The following is a 20,514-nucleotide window of genomic DNA, read 5'->3' on the forward strand; positions in this document are numbered from 1 at the left end:
CACGCCCCCCCCCCCCCGCCTGTAAATATAGGGGGGGCAACTAATTGGGCTGGGGGGGGCAACCCCTCCTCACTGCAAAATGGGGGGGGGCATCTGTTGCCACACACCCCCCCCCCCCCCCGACCTTCCCACAATCTGGGGGGGCCACAGTGGTGCCCCCCCCCTCTTCCCACGATTTTGGGGGGGCACAGGGGTGCCCCCCCCCTTCTACAATCTGGGGGGGGGGGCACAGGGCCTGGGCCCCCCCCCCGCCCCTTAATTTATGGGGCACAGAATTGCCCCCCCCCCTCCCCAAATCAGAATTGGGGGGGGGGGGGGGCACATGGCTGCCCCCCCCCTCATGACACCCATGGGTGCGTCTGCACCCTGAAATATTCGGGGGGGGGCACACAGGGGTGCCCGCTCCCCCCCCTCTACAATTTTTGCACGGGGGGGGGGGCACACAGGGGTGGCCCCCCCCTCAATTTATGGGGCACCGCCCCCCCCCCCCAACACAAACATGGGGGCACACGGGTGCCCCCCCCCCAATTCAGACCACACGGGGGGGCACCCCTGTGCCCCCCCCCCCAGCGAGCCCCTGCGCCCCCCCCGATTTTTTTTTTTTTGAGGGGGGGGGGCACAGGCGCCCCCCTAAACCCGGAGCAGGGTGCTAAGAGAGGGGAGGGGGGGGGGCACCATGTGGGCAGCGTTGCAGGCAGCAGCAGCGAGGTGGGAGGGGGCAGATTTTGGGGTGGGGGGGGCAGATGGGTGCCCCCCACCCATGGGGGGGTGTTTGGGGGGGGGGTGAAAAGGAGAGGGGGGGGGCGCGGGGGGGGGGGCGATACGTTACCACCGGAGGTTTATTCCCCGATTCCTTCAAGCAGAAGGCGATGGCGTGCTGCGGCCCGAGGAGAGAGCGTCAGGGAGGGGGGGGGCACGGGGGGGGCCCCCCACCCCCCCATGCACCCAAACAACGGGGGGGGGGGCGAACCCCAACATTTTTTAGCGGGGGGGGGGGCTGTTTCATGTGCTCCCCCCCCCCTTTAGTCTCACCCCATCACAGGGGGGGGGGGGGGGGTGTCTCTTTGCTACCCCAAAATTTTACGAAGGGGGGGGGTGTGTGTCATTTTGTGCCCCCCCCCTTTCATTTTTACGGGGGTGTCACTTTGTGCCCCCCCCTTTTATTATTTTTTTTTGGGGGGGGGGTCACCTAGCCACTCCCCACTATTTATTTGAGGGGGATTTAGAGGAGGGGGGGGGGTGTTTCATTCGCTGCCCCCCCTTATTTATTTCGGGGGGGTTAATTTGCTGCCCCCCCCCATTTATTTTTGGAGGGAGGGGGTAATTTTCCACCCCCCTTATTTTTTTTTTTTTTTTTGGGGGGGGAGTTATGTGTCTATTTGCTGCCCCCCCTTATCCATTTACAGGCATTAATTTGCTGCCCCCCCTTATTTATTTTTGGGGGGGTCCATTTGGTGCCCCCACTTATTTAATTGGTGGGGGGGCTAGCTGCTTGGTGCCCCCCCTTAAGGCTTTTTTTTTGGGGGGGGGTTATCTATTTGCTGCCCCCCCCCATTTATTTTTTAGGGGGTCCATTAGCGCCACCCCCCCTGTTTATTTTGGGAGGTTTAGTTAATGCCCCCCCCAATTAATTTTTTTTTTTTGGGGGGGGAGCTCATTTAGTGCCCCCCCCTTATTTAAATGGGTGGGGGGGCCATTGGGTGCCCCCCCTTTTTTTTTTTTTTGAGGCGCCCACATTTGGGGAGGGGTTCAATTGCTGCCCCCCCCCCCCTTTCTAATTATTTTTTTAGGGGGGTGTCCATTTGGTGCCCCCCCTACTTTTTTTTTTTTTGAGGGGGGGGCACCCTGCTCCGGGGTTTCCTTATTGCCCCCCCACCCTGGGGTGGGGGTGTTGGTTTTTTTTTTTTTTTAGGGGGGGGGAGGATCCCCTCGTGTTAGTCCCTGCAGGCACAACACGCATGTGCCCCCCCTCCCCGGCATTTCGTGCCCCCCCCCCCCCGAATTTCATGCCCCCCCCCCCCCCCCCCCATGCATTTTTCGTGCCCCCCCCGGAGTCGACGCAAGAACTGAGACAGAAAAGGGGGGGGGGGGGAGTGGAGGATGCTGGGGGGGGGGTGTGTCCCTCAATATTTTTGGGGGGACTTGACACCCCCCCCACGTGCCAATATTTTTTTTTTTTGGGGGGGGGGGTGTTGTCTGCAGAAATACTCCCCCCCATACCCACATTTTGCAGGGGGGGGTGTGTGTAGGAAATACACCCCCCCCCCCAAAAAAAAAAACATTTTGGGGGGGGGTGGGGGGGTGGTGAACAGCCCGCACCCCCATACCCGAATGTGGGGGGGCTCCACAGCCCCCCTCAACCCATTTTTTTGTGGGGGGGCACCAGCATCAGCCCCCCCTGTCTTTTTTTTTTTTTTTTTGGGGGGGGGGGGCACAGCACCCAGCAGCATCCTTCCTCCAGTGAAAAGGGAAAGGAGGGGGGGGGGGGGGGGGAGTGTCCATGCCTGGCAAGCTTTGGGGGGCCAGCAGCACCCCACGGATTTGGGGGGGGGTCAAGCAGGGAGAGGGGAGTTTTGGGGTGGGGGGGGGTCACGATTTTTTTGCGGGGGGGGGGTAAAGAAAAGCACCCACTTACAGGAACCAACTTCCAGTACCACCGGGTGGGACACTGAAGCCGAGGAGACACAGAAGAGGCGCATCAGAGCGGGGGGGGGGGGGGCCAAAAAAAAGGGGTGAGGGGGGGTCCCCAAAACCAGGAGGGGGGTTTTCAACACCATAGGGTGTCCCCAACACCATGGGGGGGGTCCTTGAGAGGGGGGGGGGTGAAGCGGAAAGATAGAAAGGGAGGGGGGGGGGGCGCAAAGCTACCTTGGGTGCAGCAGCGGCGAGGCTCGGGGTGCCCCCTCTTAGCCCTCCCCCCTTATAATTAACGGCTGTTCTAATTAATTAATGCCCCCCCCCCAAAAAAAAATTAATGCGCCCGACGTGTTAATTAACGCCAACCTTGTGCCCGCACTGTTGGGGGGCCGCGGGGCCATCTGGGGGGGCTGAATTTCGGGGGGTCCCCTCCCTCTCGGTGCTCTCCTGCAGCTTGCGGTTCACCTATAGGTAAATGGAGGGGGGGGGGGGGGGGGGGTCAGGAAATTTGGGGGTGCCCCCCCCCCCCAAACAAAAAAAAAAAAAAAAAAAAAAAGAACTTACTGTGTCCAGCCAGCAAAGGATCTTCTGCTCCCAGGAATTGGGGCCCGGGGGGGCCCCCGGGGGGGGTCCCAGCCCCCGGGTGGCCTCGGTGACAAACGCCACCATGAGGGAGTCGATGAGAGCCAGATGGGCACCCTGGGGGGGGGGGGGGCAGGATTTTGGGGTGACGGGGGGAGATTTTGGGGTGTAAAGGGGGTGGGGGGGTGGCCCAAGGGTGTTGGGGGGATGTGTGTGGAGATGGGACCCCCCAAAGGTAGGGAAATGTGAGGGGGGGGGGGGAGTTATGGGGATGCCCCCGCCTCTAAAAGTGGGGGGAGATGGGGGACCCCAAAGCTGGGTGGAGAGGGAGGGGGGGGCACCCTGAAATGGGGAGATATAGGGGGGACACCCCAAAATTGGCAGAGATAGGGGGGGTCCAAAAGTGGGCAGTTAGAGGTGGGCCCCCCCCCCGCAAAAAAAAAAAAAAAAAGTGGGGGGAGATGGGGGACCCCAAAGGTAGGGAAAGCTTGGGGGGGGGGGGGGGAGTGGGGAGTTATGGGGATCCCCCCCCCTCAAAAGTGGGGGGAAACGGGGGACCCCAAAGCTGGGCAAAGAGGGGGGGGGCACCCCGAAATGGGGAGATATGGGGGGGACACCCCAAAATTGGCAGAGATGGGGGGGCCCCCCCAAAATGGGCAGAGATAGGGGGGCCCCCAAAGCCAGGCAAAGGAGGGGGGACCCCAAAAGTGGGCAGTTAGAGGTGGACACCCCCCCCCTAAAAAAACCGGGGGGAGATGGGGGACCCCAAAACCCGGCAGAGCCCCAGGGGCCCCCCCGAACTGCCCCCCCCCCCCGGGCCGGGCAGCGTTAATGGGATCGGCCTGAGCCAATTAACGGGAGTTAACGAGGGCTCTGCCCTAACTGGCTTAATGAGGGGGGGCCCCCCCCCAGTGCTTCCCAGTTCTCCCCAGTGCTTCCCAGTTCCTCCCAGTGCCAGCCTAGTGCTGCCAGTGCCCTCCCAGTTCTTCCCAGTTCCCCCCAGTGCCTGCCCAGTGCTCCCAGTGCTTCCCAGTTCCTCCCAGTGCCAGCCTAGTGCTGCCAGTGCCCTCCCAGTTCTTCCCAGTTCCCCCCAGTGCCTGCCCAGTGCTCCCAGTGCCCTCCCAGTTCCCCCCAGTGCCAGCCTAGTGCTGCCAGTGCCCTCCCAGTTCTTCCCAGTTCCCCCCAGTGCCTGCCCAGTGCTCCCAGTGCCCCTCTCTCCCTCCCCAGTTCCCCCCAGTGCCTGCCCAGTGCTGCTGGTTCCCCCCCACTCTCTCCCCAGTGCCTGCCCAGTGCTCCCAGTACCTCCCACTCCCTCCCCAGTTCACCCAAGTGTTCCCCTCTTCCTCCCCAGTGCTCCCAGTACCTCCCACTCCCTTCCTAGTGCCCCCCACTCCCTTCCCAGTGCACCCAGTGCCCTCACACGCCTTGCCCAGTACCTCCCTCTCCCTCCCCAGTGCTCCCAGTACCCCCCCACACTCCCTTTCCACTGCCCCCCCCAGTGCTCCCAGTACCTCCCACTCCCTCCCCAGTTCACCCCAGTGCTCCCCACTCCCTCCCCAGTGCTCCCAGTACCCCCCCACACCATTCCCAGTACCTCTCACTCCCTCCCCAGTTCATCCCAGTGCTCCCCTCTCGCTCCCCAGTGCTCCCAGGACCTCCCACTCCCTCTCCAGTGGCCCCCCCACTGCCTCCCCAGTGCTCCCAGTACCCCCCACACTCCCTTTCCACTGCCCCCCCAGTGCTCCCAGTACCTCCCACTCCCTCCCCAGTTCACCCCAGTGCTCCCCACTCCCTCCCCAATGCTCCCAGTACCCCCCCACTCCCTCCCCAGTTCATCCCAGTGCTCCCCTCTCCCTCCCCAGTGCTCCCAGGACCTCCCACTCCCTTCTCAGTGCCCCCCCCCAGCGCTCCCAGTACCACCCCACTCCCTCCCCAGTATCTCCCAGTTCCCCCCACCATTTTGATGGGCCTGTGCTGGAGATCGGCCTCGCGGACGGGGGCGTCCTGGAAGGTGGGGGGCAGCCCCCGGCGGCTCAGCAGGGCCAGCAGCGCCCCGTTATCGGCCGGGGGGGTGGCGGGGGGCTCGGGGGGGCCCAGGGCGTGGCGCCACGCCCGGCAGTAGATGTCGGAGGCCACCAGTAGCCGGGTGACCGGTGGCTTGATGTGCTCCTGCTCGTACTGGTCGGTGTAGAAGGGGTCACGCAGCTCCTCGGGGACGTTGCCTGGGGGGGTGGGGGGTGGGGGGTGAGGGGGGGGGGCACCCGGACCTGCCGCTGGCCCACGTGGGCCCACTGTGGCCGTGAAATCAGCCACGGACCCACGGCCACCACCACGCATCTGCCGTTGGGCCACCATGGACCCACCACGGGGCCACCACAGATCGATGGCGGCCACCACGGACCCGGGGCCACCATGAACCTGCCGTGGGGCCACCACGGACCCGGGGCCACCATGAACCTGCCGTGGGGCCACCACGGACCCATGGCCACCATGAACCTGCCATGGGGCCACCACGGACCCGGGGCCACCATGAACCTGCCATGGGGCCACCATGAACCTGCCATGGGGCCACCACGGACCCGGGGCCACCATGAACCTGCCGTGGGGCCACCACGGACCCATGGCCACCATGAACCTGCCATGGGGCCACCACGGACCCGGGGCCACCACCACGGACCCATGGCCACCATGAAGCTGCCACGGGGCCACCACAGACCCATGGCCCCCACGGACCCATCAAGGGGCCACCACAGACCCATCAAGGGGCCACCACCACAGACCCACCATGAGGCCACCACCACAGACCCATGGCCATCATGAAACTGCCATGGGGCCACCACGGACCTGCCATGGGGTCACCACGGATCCACGGCCACCACCACAGACCCACCATGGGGCCACCACAGACCCATCATCGGGCCACAGACAAATCATGGCCTTGAAATGACCCACAGACCCACGGCGACGTCCCCACCACAGACCCACAGCCACGGCTACAGCCCCCTCATTGCTTTGGACCCATCCAGGGACCCACCACAAGCCCATGGCTACCACCACAGACCAGCCACGGACCCACAGTTGCCTTGAAGTCACCCACGGACCCACAGCCATGACCACGGACTAGCCACGGACCTACAGCCACCAGCAACCCCCCCGCATGGCCTTCAACCTCCCCCCAGACCCACGGCTGGGCTGGACCCACCATGGCCTTGAAGGCGCTCATGGACCCACGGCCACAGGCCCACCACAGGCCCATGGCCACCACCACGGACACACCATGGGCTCAGTGGCCACGGCCCCACAGCCACAGACCCACCAGGGATCCATCATAGACCTAGATTGGCCTCATGGCCACAGCCCCACGGTGGCCACAGCCCCACGGTGGCCACAGCCGCAAGACCCCAGATTAAGCCACAGCCCCGTGGCCACGGAGATCCCAACAAGAGCCAATGACCACGAAGCCACGGCCCCATGGAGCCCCCCAACAGCCACGGCCATGGGGAGAACCACCTGCAACCGAGCAAAGCCATGGCCCCACGGCCACAGTCCCACCACGGCCCCATGGCCACAGAGACCCTGGTGGCCACAGCCTCATGGCCACAGATCCACCAGGGACCCGTGGCCAAGGCTTCCCCATGAGCCAGTGACCACGGATCAAATCATGGCCAAAGCCCACCATCAACTGATGGCCACGGATCCCACCACAGCCCCACGTCCCTGGAGAACCACCACGGACCCATGGCCAAAGCCCACTATGAACTGATCACCATGGACCCAACCATGGACCCAAGGCCATGGAGACCCCCAATGGCCACGGACCTACAGCCATGAAGAACTTCAGTGGCCATGGAGACCCCCAACAGCCAATGAACCACCACAGACCCACAGCCAAACCCCACCATGAGCTGATGACCACGAATCCAACCACGGACCCACGGCCATGGAGACCCCCAAAAGCCAATGAACCACCATGGGTCCACAAAGCCCCACCATGAGCTGATGACCACGGACGCAATCATGGACCCATGGCCATGGAGACCCACCCAGTGGCCACTGAGATGCCCAATGGCCAATCACAGACCCAGAGCCAAGGCCCACCATGAACTGATGACCACAGGCCCACGTCCCTGCAGACCCCCGATGGCCACAACCCCACCATGGGCCCACAAATCCCGCCATGAGCTGATGACCACGGGCCTAATCATGGACTCGTGGCCATGGAGGCCCCTGGTGGCCACAGACCCACAGCCAAAGCTCACCATGAGTTGATGACCACGAATCCAACCATGGGTGCGTGGCGACCCCCAATAGCCACAGGCCCACAGCCAAAGCCAACCATGATCTAACGACCACAGATCCTACCACGGACCCACGGCCATGGAGACCCCCAACCACCATAGCCCCACCATGGGCCCACAAAGCCCCACCACGAGCTAATGACCATGGAGACCCCCAATGGCCACAAACCCGCAGCCACGGAGACCCCCAGTGGCCATGAAGACCCCCAACCACCAATGAACCACCACGTGGCCAAAGCCACGGTGACCAGAAGCCCAACCATGGACCCACGGCCTTGGAGAGACCCCCCCATGGCCACAGCCCCACAAAGCCCCACCATGAGCTGGTGACCACGGGCCCAATCATGGACCCACAGCCATGAAGACCCCCAGTGGCCATGGAGACCCCCAATGGCCACAGACCCACAGCCAAAGCCAACCATGATCTAACGACCACAGATCCCACCACGGACCCACGGCCATGGAGACCCCCAACCACCACAGCCCCACCATGGGCCCACAAAGCCCCACCACGAGCTGATGATCATGGACCCAACCATGGACCCCCCACAGCCACGGAGATCCCCCCAATGGCCACGGAGACCCCCAGTGGCCATGAAGACCCCCAACCACCAATGAACCACCACGTGGCCAAAGCCCATCGTGAACTGGTGATCGTGGACCCAACCACGGACCCACGGCCATGGAGACCCCCCCAGTGGCCACGGAGACCACCAGTGGCCAAACCCCACCCCAATGACCACGCATCCAACCAGGGACCCAGCTGTGGTCCCTGGAGACCTTCAGTGGCCACGGAGACCCCCAACAGCCACAGACCCACGGCTGCAGCCCCACAGTGGCCACGGGACCACCACATAGGCCACCATGAGACCCACAGAGACGGGTGGGGGGGACGCCTGGGTCCCTCCTGGAGGGGTGGCCGGGGTGGGGGGCACGTTCCTGGAGGGGCAGGAAGGGCCGTGGGTGTGGGCGGACCCCTGGCACCCAGCCCCGGGGCTCCCGGCGGGTGCCCACACCCACACCCGCCCCACCCGGCGTGGGAACGCGCCCCCACCCCCGCCCCAGGCACCCAACGGGTCCCAGCCCGCTACTGCCACCCGGCACCCATCCTGCACCCACAGCACCCACTCTGCACCCACACCCACCTCACAGCACCTACGGCACCCATCCTGCACCCACGTCAGCCATGGCACCCACCAGGCACCCACAGCACCCGTTCTTGCACCCACCCCGCACCCACACCCGACTCACAGCACCCACGGCACCCACAGCACCCATCCTGCACCCACAGCACCCATCCTGCACCCACAGCACCCAGACCCAACCCATGGCACCCACCAGGCACCCACAGCACCCGTTCTTGCACCCACCCTGCACCTACCTGGCACCCACCCAGCACCCAGAACCAATCCATGGCACCCATCCTGCCCCCACGGCACCACTGACCAACGCACAGCACCCACCCTGCACCCCTGGCAGCTGCAGCACCCCTGGCACCCAACTCACAGTACCTAGGGCACCCATCCTGCACCCCCAGCACCCCCGGCACCCAGACCTAGTCTACAGCACCCATGGCACCCATCCTGCACCCACCCTGCACCCCACGGAGAGGGGGGCTCAGTCCCCAGCACTCACAGCACCCATCCTGCACCCATGGCAGCTGCAGCACCCATGGCACCCAACTCACAGTACCTAGGGCACCCATCCTGCACCCACAGCACCCCCAGCACCCATCCTGCGCCCCATGGAGAGAGGGGCTCACTCCCCAGCACCCCCAGCACCCACCCTGCACCCCTGGCAGCTGCAGCACCCATGGCACCCAATTCACAGCGCCCATGGCACCCATCCTGCACCCACAGCACCCCCGGCACCCAGACCTAGTCTACAGCACCCATGGCACCCATCCTGCACCCACCCTGCACCCCTGGCACCCAACTCACAGTACCTATGGCACCCATCCTGCACCCACAGCACCCACCCCCAACTCACAGCACCCACGACACCCCCAGCACCCATCCTGCGCCCCATGGAGAGAGGGGCTCACTCCTCAGCACCCACAGAACGCATCCTGCACCCACCCCGCACCCACAACCAACTCACAGCACCCATGGCACCCCCAGCACCCACCCTGCACCCCATGGAGAGAGGGGCTCACTCCCCAGCACCCACCCTGCACCCCTGGCACCAACTCACAGCACCCATGGCACCCATCCTGCACCCCATGGGGAGGGGAGGCTTTCCCCCCAGCACCCATCCTACCCACGACACCCCCAGCACCCACCCTGCACCCCACAGGGGTGGGGGGGTGTCACCCCCCAGCCCCCAAACAGCCGGGTCTCCCCCGTGGGTGCCCCCCCCAAAGCGCAGCACCCAGGTCCCTCCCCCCTCCCCGGGTTTGGCCCCTCCCCGGGTCCAAAGGGTGCTTGGGGGGGGGAGGGGCAGGGACTTTGACCTTGGGGGGGGCTGGGCTCAGGATGGGGGGAGGGGGGGGCATGGGGAGAGCCCCCCAAAATGGGAGGGGGGGGAGAAATATGCGGGGGGCCCCCAATATGGTGGGGGGGCACATAGCGGGGGTCAATCTTCTGGGGGGGGGGCCCCAAACACCGCAGGGGGGGGGGCACATAGGGGGGGTCCCCTTCTCTGAGTCGCGGGGGGGCCAAGGGGACCCCCAGTACCCTGGGGGGGGCACACGGGGGATCCCCCTCTCCGCTGAGGGGGGGGGGGGGGCACACTGGGGGTGACCCCAGACACCCGTGGGGAGGGGGGGGCAAATGGGGTCGGGGAGGTGGATACCCCCCCCCCCCAGCCCCCCCCCCCCCCCCCCAACACCGCAAGGGGCGGGGCGCCGCAGGGGGTCCCGCCCTGTGACGTCACATCGCGACGTCATCACCACCACCACCACCACCCCCCGACTGCAACAAAAGCACCGAGCGGGGCGGGGGGGGGGGGACAAGGGACACCCCCCCCCCGGGGGCGGGACATATCCCCGGTACCGGCACCGTAACCCCGCCCCCCCCGGCTCCCCGTATCCTGCCGGTACCGCCCGCCTCCCCCCCCCCCCCCCCGGTGCATCGTAACCCCCCCGGTACCGACAAACCCCCCCAGTATTGATCAAATCCCCCCCCCGGACTGACCAACACCCCCCAGTACCGACCATTCTCTCCCAGTACCGACCCCCCCCGGCTCCCCGTATCCTCCCGGTACCGGCTACCTCACCCCCCCCCCGGTGCATCATAACCCCCCCAATACCAACCAACCCCCCCCAATACCGACTAATTCCCCCCCCCCCCGTATCGACAAATCCCCCCCCCAATACCGATTAAATCCCCCCCCCGGTACCGACCACCCCCCTCCCGTACCGACCACTCTCACCCAGTACCGACACCCCTCCTCTCCCAGTTCCCCGTATCCTCCCGGTACCGGCTACCTCACCCCCTCGGGTGCATCGTAACCCCCCCAGTACCAACCAACCCCCCCCAATACCGACTAATTCCCCCCCCCGTACCGACAAATCCCCCCCAATACCGACCACCCCCCCTCCCCTCCCAGTACCGACCATTCTCGCCCAGTACCGATCCCCCACACACCCCGGTTCCCCGTATCCTGCCGGTACCGGCTACCTCACCCCCTCCCGGTACACCGTAACCCCCCCCCAGTACCGACCAACCCCTCCCAGTTGCCCCCCCGTCTCCCCCCCCCCCGCCCGGTCCCGGGGCCTACCCGCGCCCCCGTAGCCGGTGGCGATGGCCCAGGCGAGGCTGGCGGCGCTCCGAGCCCTCGCCCCGTCGTACTGGTCGAGCGGGCGGATCTCGGGCACCAGGAAGCCCCGGCGCATGGCCGCGGCGGCGGCGGGGGGGGCCGCCACCATCCCCGGGGCGGCGGCGGCGGCGGGGGCCCGGCCCGGCCCGGTTCGAAGCTTCGGAGCCGCTCGGGCGGGTTCGGGTAGATTCGGAGAAGCTTCGGAGCAGCTTCGGGTGGGTTCGGAAACGTTCGGGTGGGTTCGGAGCCGCTCGGGTGGGTTCGGGGAGGGGATTGGGGAGGGGGGGGGGGGGAGTTCGGGTCCGGGCGCGGCCCCGGGCGGGAGCGAGGCGCGAGCGCCAGGTGCGGGGAGGGGAGCGCGAGGGGGCGGGGCCAGGGGCACGTGACCGCAGGTGCGCCCCGCCCCCTCCGGGGCGCCTACAAGCACCCCCCTCCCCCCCCCCCCCCCCGTACTGGGGATACTGGAAGGGACAGGGGGAGCAGGGGCCTCAGGGGGGGACTGGGGATACTGGGAGGGACTGGGAGGGACAGGAGGAGCAGGGGCCCCAGGGGAGCTACTGGGCAAACTGGGAGGGACTGGGGATACTGGGGAAGCAGGGGCCTTAGGGGGGGACTGGGGATACTGGGAGGGACTGGGGATACTGGGGAAGCAGGGGCCCCAGGGGGGGACTGGGGATACTGGGAGGGACTGGGGATACTGGGGAAGCAGGGGCCCCAGGGGGGGACTGGGGATACTGGGAGGGACTGGGGATACTGGGGAAGCAGGGGCCTCAGGGGGGGACTGGGGATACTGGGAGGGACTGGGGATACTGGGGAAGCAGGGGCCCCAGGGGGGGACTGGGGATACTGGGAGGGACTGGGGATACTGGGGAAGCAGGGGCCTTAGGGGGGGACTGGGGATACTGGGAGGGACTGGGGATACTGGAGGAGCAGGGGCCCCAGGGGAGCTACTGGGCAAACTGGGAGGGACTGGGGAAGCAGAGCCCCCAGGGGGGTATTGGGGATACTGGGGAAACTGGGAGGGACTGGGGGAACTGGGAGAGACTGTGGATACTCAGGGAGCAGAGGGGCCCTAAGGGGGGGACTGGGGATACTGGGGGAGCAGTGGCCCCAGGGAGGTACTGGGCAAACTGGGAGGGACTGGGGAAGCAGAGCCCCTAGGGGGGGACTGGGGAAACTGGGAGGGACTGGGGAAACTGGGGGAGCAGGGCTCCCAGCGGGTACTGGGCGGGACTGGGGGCTCTAGAGACAGTGGTGCCACTGGGCACACTGGGAGGGACTGGAGCTCTGGGGCACTGGGGATACTGGATGGACTGGGGGGAGGGACTGGGGGCACTGGGAATACTGTGGAGAAGAGACACTGGGAATACTGGGAGGGACTGGGCTCTCTAAATGGCATCCTGGTTATTGGGGATACTGGGAGGACTGTGGGGGAACTGGGCATACTGGAGGCACTGGAAGACCTGAGCCCCAGTGGGGGCATACTGGGAGTACTGGGGGGGGGTGCAGGGTCTGTGGAGGGACTGGGGGCTCTGAGGGGAACTGGGGACACTGGGGGGACACTGGGGGGGCATCACCCCTCTGGGGGCACTGGGGATAATGGGGGCGTGTCCCCCGTGTCCCCCGTGTCCCCCGTGTCTGTGTCCCCATGTCCCCCGTGTCCCCCGTGTCTGTGTCCCCATGTCCCCATGTCCCCCGTGTCCCCATGTCCCCCGTGTCCGTGTCCCCCGTGTCCCCCATGTCCGTGTCCCCGTGTCCCCATGTCCCCCGTGTCCGTGTCCCCCGTGTCCCCCGTGTCCGTGTCCCCGTGTCCCCATGTCCCCCGTGTCCCCCGTGTCCCCCGTGTCCGTGTCCCCGTGTCCCCATGTCCCCCGTGTCCGTGTCCCCCGTGTCCTTGTCCCCTGTGTCCGTGTCCCCGTGTCCCCGCTCAGCCCCCTCGGGCCCCTCCCCGTGTCCTATTTTCCGGCAGCGGCCATGGCAACGCGGGGACCGACACGGGACACGGGGGACACGGCGCGGGGGGGACACGGCGGGGACACGGGGGGCACAGGAGGGGGCACAGGAGGGACACGGGAACGTCGGTGGGGACATGGGGACAGGGGAGGTACGGGGATGGGGACATGGGAGTGACAGAGATGGGGACATGGGGACACAGGAGGGGTGGGGACATGTGGGGGACGTGGAGGTGACAGGTGGGGACACAGTGGGGACATGGGGGGACATGGGAAGGGACATGGGGACATGAGAGTGATGGGGATGGGGACACGGAGGGGACACGGTGGGGACATGGGGACACGGGACCATCGGTGGGGACATGGGGACACAGGGGGGATGGGGATGGGGACACGGAGGGGACACAGGAGCATCGGTGGGGACATGGGAGTGACAGAGATGGGGACATGGAGGGGACATGGAGGGGACACGGGAGGGGTGGGGACAGGGTCACATCGGTGGGGACATGGGAAGGGACATGGGGACATGAGAGTGACAGATGGGGACATGGAGGGGACACGGGGGGGACACGGGAGGGATGGGGACAGGGTCACATCGGTGGGGACATGGGAGTGACGGGGATGGGGACACGGAGGGGACACGGGGGGGACATCAGGGACACGGGACCATCGGGGGGGACACGGGGGGGACACGGGGGGGGGGGACACGGGAGGGGCCATGGGGACAGAGTCACATCGGGGGGGACACGGGAGTGACACCGAGGGGACAAGGAGGGGACACGGGGGGGGGGGGGGGGGACACACACGGGGACACCCCGGGCGGGGGGGGAGGGGCGGAGGGTGTGGCCCCAGGGACCTGCCCTGCCCCTCCCCCCCCCCCCCCCCCCATCCCTTCTCCCAGTTCAACCAGTTGAACCGGCTGAACTGGGAGGGGGGAGGGGCCTCCTCCGGCCCGCCTGGGTCCCACGGGGTGGGGGAGGGGTGGTCCGGCCGCCTGGGTCCCCCCCGCCCCCCCCGCCCCCCCCCGCCCCCCCGTTAATCCCCGGCCCCGGCTGGAGCCGCCGGGAGCCCCCTAAGAGGCTTAACGGGGGGGAGGGGAGGGGAGGGGGGGGCACCCAAACCCCCCGGCACCCCTCCCCCCCCGGCACCCACCCCCGGGGCGGCTCAGGAGGGACCGCGGGGGGGAGGGGTGCGTGTGCAAGGCGAGGGGGGGCGTGCACGCGTGTGCAAGGGGCGTGTGCCGCGTGCTCACGTGTGTGTGAGGCGTGTGCAAGGGGTGTGCAAGGCGCTCACGCGTGTGCAAGGGGTGTGCAAGGTGCTCACGCGTGTGCAAGGGGTGTGCAAGGCGCTCACGCGTGTGCAAGGGGTGTGCAAGGTGCTCACGCGTGTGCAAGGGGCGTGTGCCGCGTGCTCACGTGTGTGTGAGGCATGTGCAAGGGGTGTGTGAGGCGCTCACACGTGTGCAAGGGGTGTGCAAGGCGCTCACGCGTGTGCAAGGGGTGTGCAAGGTGCTCACGCGTGTGCAAGAGGCGTGTGCCGCGTGCTCACGTGTGTGTGAGGCGTGTGCAAGGGGTGTGTGAGGCGCTCACACGTGTGTGAGGTGTGTGCAAGAGGCGTGTGCCAGGCGCTCACGCGTGTGCAAGGGGTGTGCGAGGCGCTCACACCTGTGTGAGGTGTGTGCAAGGCATGTGCAAGGTGCTCACGCGTGTGCAAGGGGTGTGCAAGGGGTGTTCGTGCGTGTGTGAGGCACTCACACGTGTGCAAGGTGTGTATCTGCGTGTGCAGGGTGTTCATACGTGTGCTGGGTGTGTGTCTGCTGGGACACACGTGTGTGCAAGGGAGCTGTGTGTGTGCAAGGGGTGTGTACGTGTGCAGGGCGTGTGCAAGGGGTGTCCATGGGTGTGCGAAGTGTTCGTGCGCGTGTCCGCCAGGTGCTCACATGCGTGCAAGGCGTGTATCTGTGGGGGGTGGGGGCGCGTGCACGTGTGTGCACGGGAGCTGCGTGTGCGCGAGGCGTGTTTGTGCATGTGCAAGGTGGCTCCGGGGGGGTGTGCAAGGTGCACATGCGTGTGCAAGGCGTGTGTCTGCAAGGAGTGTGAGCACACATGTCACATGTCTGCCACTTCGTGTGTGCACGTGTGTTCACGTGATGTTCATGTGACGTGTCACGTGTGTGTGTGGTGTGTCGTGTGTGGGCAACTTGGTGTGTGTTTGTGTGTACACGTGTACATGTGCACGTGATGTGTGTGATGTTCATGTGATGTCACGTGTGTGACGTGTTGTGTGGGCAACTTTGCATACGTTCGCGGGTGTGCACGTGTGATGTGCGTGTGCATGTGTTGGCAACTTTGTGTTGTGTGTGTACACGTGTGTACACACGTAATGTGCGTGTGACGTGTCACGTGTGTGCAGCTGTGTCTGTGTACATGTGTGATGTGTCACATGTCTGCAACTGAGCGTGTGATGTGTGCGTGAGCGTGTGTGTGCACGTGTGACAGTCGTTTGATGTCACGTGTGTGCGTGTGACATGTGTGGGCAACTTTGTGTGTGCACGTGTGTGTGCGTGTGTCCATGCCTTGTACATGTGCATGTGATGTCATGTGTGTACACATGTGGTGTGCGTGTGACATGTCACATGTGTGCAACTGTGTGTACACGTGTGTGTGCATGTGACATGTTGTGTGCAGGCATGATGTTCGTGTGTGTGACGTGCATGTGATGGGTCACATGTGATGTGCGTGTGACATGTCACGTGTGCAACGGTGTTTACACATGTGCGTCTGCAACTTTGTGTGTGATGTATGTACACGTGTGCACATGTGTTGTGTGTATGTGTGATGTGTGTGTGACGTGTCACGTGTGTGCCACTGTGTGTATGTGTGGTGTCACTTGTCTGCAATGTTGTGTGGGACGTGTGTGCACGTGTGTGACATGCGTGTGATGTCACGTGTGTGCGTGTCACGTGTGTGGGCAACTTTCTGTGCGTGTGTTCGTGTGTGTGACGTGCACGTGATGTGTCGTGTGTGCACGTGTGTGACCGTCATGTCTGTGCAACTGTGTGTGCACGTGTGTGTCTGCAACTTTGTGTGTGACGCATGTGACGTGTGTACACGTGTGTGTACGTGTGTGTGATGTGTGCACGTGTGACATGTGTGTGATGTGTGTGCACACGTGTGTTTTGTGTGATTTCACGTGTGCGCGTGTGATATATGTGGACAACTGTGCACGCGTGTGCGTGTCCTCATCTTTGTACGTGTGACGCGCGCGTGATGTCACGCGTGTGCACGCGTGACGCGTCGCGTGTGTGCAACTGCGTGGACGCGTGTGTGCGCGCGGGACACGTCGCGTGCGGGCAACTTTGTGCGTGCACGTGTGTGCAGCTGTGTGTGCACGTGTGATGTGCGTGTCACGTGTGCTCAGCTCTGTCCACGCGACGTGTGCGTGCACGTGTCACGTTCTTTCCGCTCCCTTCACGCGACGTGTCGCACGCGCAGGCCGCGTGCCCGCCCGCCCGCGACGCGTGACGGTCACGCCACGCGTGTGCGCACACGCGTGTGCGCCACCCGCCGCCTGCCGGCCTGCACGCGCGTGTGCCCGTGTCACCGTCCGCGCGCTCGCCGCCGCGTCACGCGTGGCTTCTCGCACGCGTGTCCTTGTGTCCGTGCGCACACGCGTGTGTGGCCCCGCCCCGCCCCTCCCCCCCCAGCACCCATGGGTGCAGGCAGCGGTGGGGGAGGGGTCATCAGCCTTTATTGGGGGGGGGGGGGGGGGCTGTACAAGGCCGGGGGCCCCCCCCTGGTTTTGTGGGGGGGGGTGGGGGGCACCCATGGGTGCTGGGGGGGGGGGAGGGGGGGTGCTGGGTGCGGGGGGGGGAGGGGCAGTGGGTGCGGGGTGGGGGGAGGGGCAGCGGGTGCTGGGCTGGAATGTGATGAAGTGCCAAAAATATGGGGGGGGGGGGTCCCCAAAATGGGGGTCGCAGGATTTTGGGGGGGGGGGGGGAGGGAGGATGGGGGGGTCCCAGGAAATGGGGGGGGTGGGGGGGGTGTCCCATGTTTGGGGGGGGACCCAAGACTGCGGGGGGGGTCCCAAATTTAGGGGTTTGGGGGGGGGGGGTGTCCCCAGAATTGGGGTCCCAGGACTCGGGGGGGGGGGGGGAACCCTGGGGGGGGACTCAAGACTTGGGGGGGGGGGGAAGGTCTCAAATTTGGGGCTTCGGGGGGGGGGGTGTCCCCCAAAATGGGGGGTCCCAGGACTGGGGGGGGGGGGGTGTTGCCAGTTTGGGGGTGACGGTGATTCGGGGGGGGGTGTCCCTGGTTTGTTTTTTTTTTGGGGGGGGGTGACCCAGGGCAAGGGGGTGTCCTGGGGGGGGGGGGGGGGGGGGTCCCTAAGATGGGGGCGGGGGGGCTACACACTCTGCGTACCCAGTACACAAATATGGGGGGGCCCCAGCCCCCCTAAATTGGGGGGGGGGGCGAAGGGGGGGGCTGGGGCGCCCCCCCGCTACACTCAGTACAAAAATGACGTTTTTTCCCCCAAAAAAAGAACCTTTTGAAGAAGGGGGGGGGGGGGGGTATTGGGGTGTCCCCAAACTGGGGGTGTCCCTGGAGTGCCAGGGCTTGGGGGGGGCACAATTTGGGGGTGTCCCCGTCCTGGGCGTGTCCTTGGGGTGCCCAGTTTGGGGGGGTCCCCAGGGTGGGGGAGGCACTGGGGTGTCCCCAGTTTAGGGGTGTCCCTTGGGGTGTCCCCATACTGGGGGTGACCCCAGTTTGGGGGTGTCCTTGTACTGGGGGTGTCCCTGGGCACCCAGTTTGGGGGTGTCCCTTGGGTGTCCCCATACTGGGGGTGTCCTTAGGGTGTCCCCAGTTTGGGGGTGTCCCTGTACTGGGAGTGTCCTCAGGTGCCCAGTTTGGGGGTGTCCTTTGGGGTGTCCCCACGTGGGGGGTGTCCCCAGTTTGGGGGTGTTCCCATACTGGGAGTGTCCCCAGGTGCCCAGTTTGGGGGTGTCCATTGTGTGTCCCCATACTGGGAATGTCCTTAGGGTGTCCCCAGTTTGGGGGTGTCCCTGTACTGGGGGTGTCCCTGGGCACCCAGTTTGGGGGTGTCCCTTGGGTGTCCCCATACTGGGGGTGTCCCTTGGGGTGTCCCCACTTTGGGGGTGTCCCTGTACTGGGAGTGTCCCCGGTTGCCCACTTTGGGGGTGACCCTTGGGGTGTCCCTAATTTGGGGGTGTCCCTTGGGGTGTCCCCATACTGGGGGTGTCCCTGGGGGTGTCCCCACTTTGGGGGTGTCCCTAATTTGGGGGTGTCCCTTGGGGTGTCCCCATACTGGGGGTGTCCCTGGGGGTGTCCCCACTTTGGGGGTGTCCCTTGGGTGTCCCAATACTGAGGGTGACCCTGGGGGTGTCCCCAGTTTGGGGGTGTCCCTTGGGGTGTCCCTAATTTGGGGGTGTCCCTTGGGGTGTCCCCATACTGGGGGTGACCCTGGGGGTGTCCCTAATTTGGGGGTGACCCTTGGGTGTCCCCATACTGGGGGTGTCCCCACTTTGGGGGTGCCCTTTGGGGGTCAGCTGGCCGCCCCCTCTCAGGCAAACACCTGCATTTTGGGGGGCTGCTCGGGGGGTGGCAGCGGCGGTGGCGGCGGCGGGGGGGGCAGCTGAGTTTGGGGGGGCCCCAGCACGGCCGGACTGGGGGTGGCCTCGGACCAATCAGAGAGGGAGCGGGGGGAGGGGCTCGCCCACTGCTCGGGGGACTCGGGGGAGGGGGTCAGGTAGGGGTGCTCGGTGGGCACCCCCAAATACCTCCCCTCCGCCCCCCCGGCCCCGAACCCCACCACCGCCCCCCCCGCCGCGGGGTACTCCTCCCCCGCCTTGAAAAAAGGGGGGGCAGCGGCGGAGCGGGGGGCCCCCCCCTCTTCAGGGGAAAGGGGTTGGGGTCCCCGGGGAAGGGGGTCGGCGGGGGGTGGGGGGCACCCCACGGCGCCGTGGGGCAGCAGCAAGGTGGGGGCGAAACCTTGAGCCGGGGGGTGTAAGATGGGGTGTACCCCCCCCCCGCCCAACGCCGGGTTACAAGGGGGGGGCACCCGGCTCCGCCACTCGAAGGGGACGGTGACGGTCCCCAAACTCAACCCCCCTAAACGGGGTGTGGGGGGGGGACCCCCCGTTAATCTCCCGACGCCCAGGGGGGGCCCTAAGGTGACGGTAAAGGGGGGCTCCAACCCCGGGGGGGGGAAGAGCCCGGGGGACGTGGGGTTGGGGACATACGGGGAGTCCAGGGAGTCGACGGGTGACAACGTCACCGAACTCTCCAACCCGGGGGGGCCTTCGCCCCCCAATTTTTTACCCCTCCCTTTAGCCCCCCCGCTTTTCCCCCCCAACCGTCGGGTTTTCTTGGCGGCTCCGCCGGCGGGAGGTTTCAAACCGGGTAAGAAGGAAGCGGGGGGAGGCCCGAGGAGTTGGGGTAAGGCGGGATTGGGGGGGGGCAGCGAGGCGGGGGGGCTGCGCCCCGCGTTGTGCTCGTCCAGGAGACGGACGATGTCGTGGTGCAGCCGGTCCCGGGCGATGTCCCGCGGGAGCTGGTCCAGGTGATCCGCGATCTCCCGGTTGGCGAAATGATCCAGCAGGAGCTTGGCGGCTTCGTAACTGCCCTCGCGGGCCGCCAGGAAAAGGGGGGTCTCCTCCTGGGGGGGGCGGGGGGGGGGGCAGGTAATGGGGAGAAGGGTTGGGGGTGGTGAGGGCAAGGTTGGGGAGGGGGGGGAGTTGAATGGGAGCAAAGAAGGCGGGGGGGGGGCAATGGGGAAGGTGTTGGGGGCGATGGGGGGTCATCTGGGGGTGATGGGGGCAATGGGGAGTCATCTGGGGGCGATGGGGGGTCATCTGGGGGTGATGGGGCAATGGGGAGTCATCTGGGGGCAATGGGGGGTCATCTGGGGGCGATGGGGGCAATGGGGAGTCATCTGGGGGCGATGGGGGGTGATCTGGGGGCAACGGGGGGTCATCTGGGGGTGATGGGGGCAATGGGGAGTCATCTGGGGGCGATGGGGGGTCATCTGGGGGCAATGGGGGGTCATTTGGGGGTGATGGGGGCAACGGGGAGTCATCTGGGGGCAACGGGGAGTCATCTGGGGGCGATGGGGGGTCATCTGGGGGTGATGGGGGGTTATCTGGGGGCGATGGGGGCAACAGGGAGTCATCTGGGGGCAATGGCAGTCATCTGGGGGCAATGGGGAGTCATCTGGGGGTGATGGGGGGTCATCTGGGGGCGACGGGGGGTCATCTGGGGGCGATGGGG

At 66.1% G+C, this 20,514-nt stretch overlaps 2 protein-coding genes across 2 annotated transcripts in view; both read right to left on the bottom strand.

Annotated features, from left to right (window-relative positions):
• LOC141972075 (calmodulin-regulated spectrin-associated protein 3-like) overlaps window positions 1-11,534 on the bottom strand; it is a 17,490-nt gene extending 5,956 nt beyond the window's left edge. Inside the window, exons 1-6 of the mRNA XM_074929839.1 lie at window positions 11,238-11,534; window positions 5,176-5,441; window positions 3,202-3,336; window positions 3,004-3,102; window positions 2,636-2,668; window positions 825-877 (exon numbers count right to left, since the gene is read on the bottom strand). Of these exons, the coding sequence (XP_074785940.1) occupies window positions 825-877; window positions 2,636-2,668; window positions 3,004-3,102; window positions 3,202-3,336; window positions 5,176-5,441; window positions 11,238-11,385 (734 nt within the window). The 5' untranslated portion in view covers window positions 11,386-11,534. The remainder of the gene's footprint in view (window positions 1-824; window positions 878-2,635; window positions 2,669-3,003; window positions 3,103-3,201; window positions 3,337-5,175; window positions 5,442-11,237) is intronic.
• Window positions 11,535-17,921: 6,387 nt separating this feature from the next.
• The window catches only part of NOTCH3 (notch receptor 3), a 42,291-nt gene continuing 39,698 nt past the window's right edge, over window positions 17,922-20,514 (bottom strand). Inside the window, 2 exon segments of the mRNA XM_074929970.1 lie at window positions 17,922-19,196; window positions 19,296-19,903. Coding sequence (XP_074786071.1) covers window positions 18,809-19,196; window positions 19,296-19,903 — 996 coding nt within the window. The 3' untranslated portion in view covers window positions 17,922-18,808.

Source organism: Athene noctua, chromosome 31, assembly GCF_965140245.1.
Source record: "Athene noctua chromosome 31, bAthNoc1.hap1.1, whole genome shotgun sequence".
Classification (NCBI taxonomy): domain Eukaryota; kingdom Metazoa; phylum Chordata; class Aves; order Strigiformes; family Strigidae; genus Athene; species Athene noctua.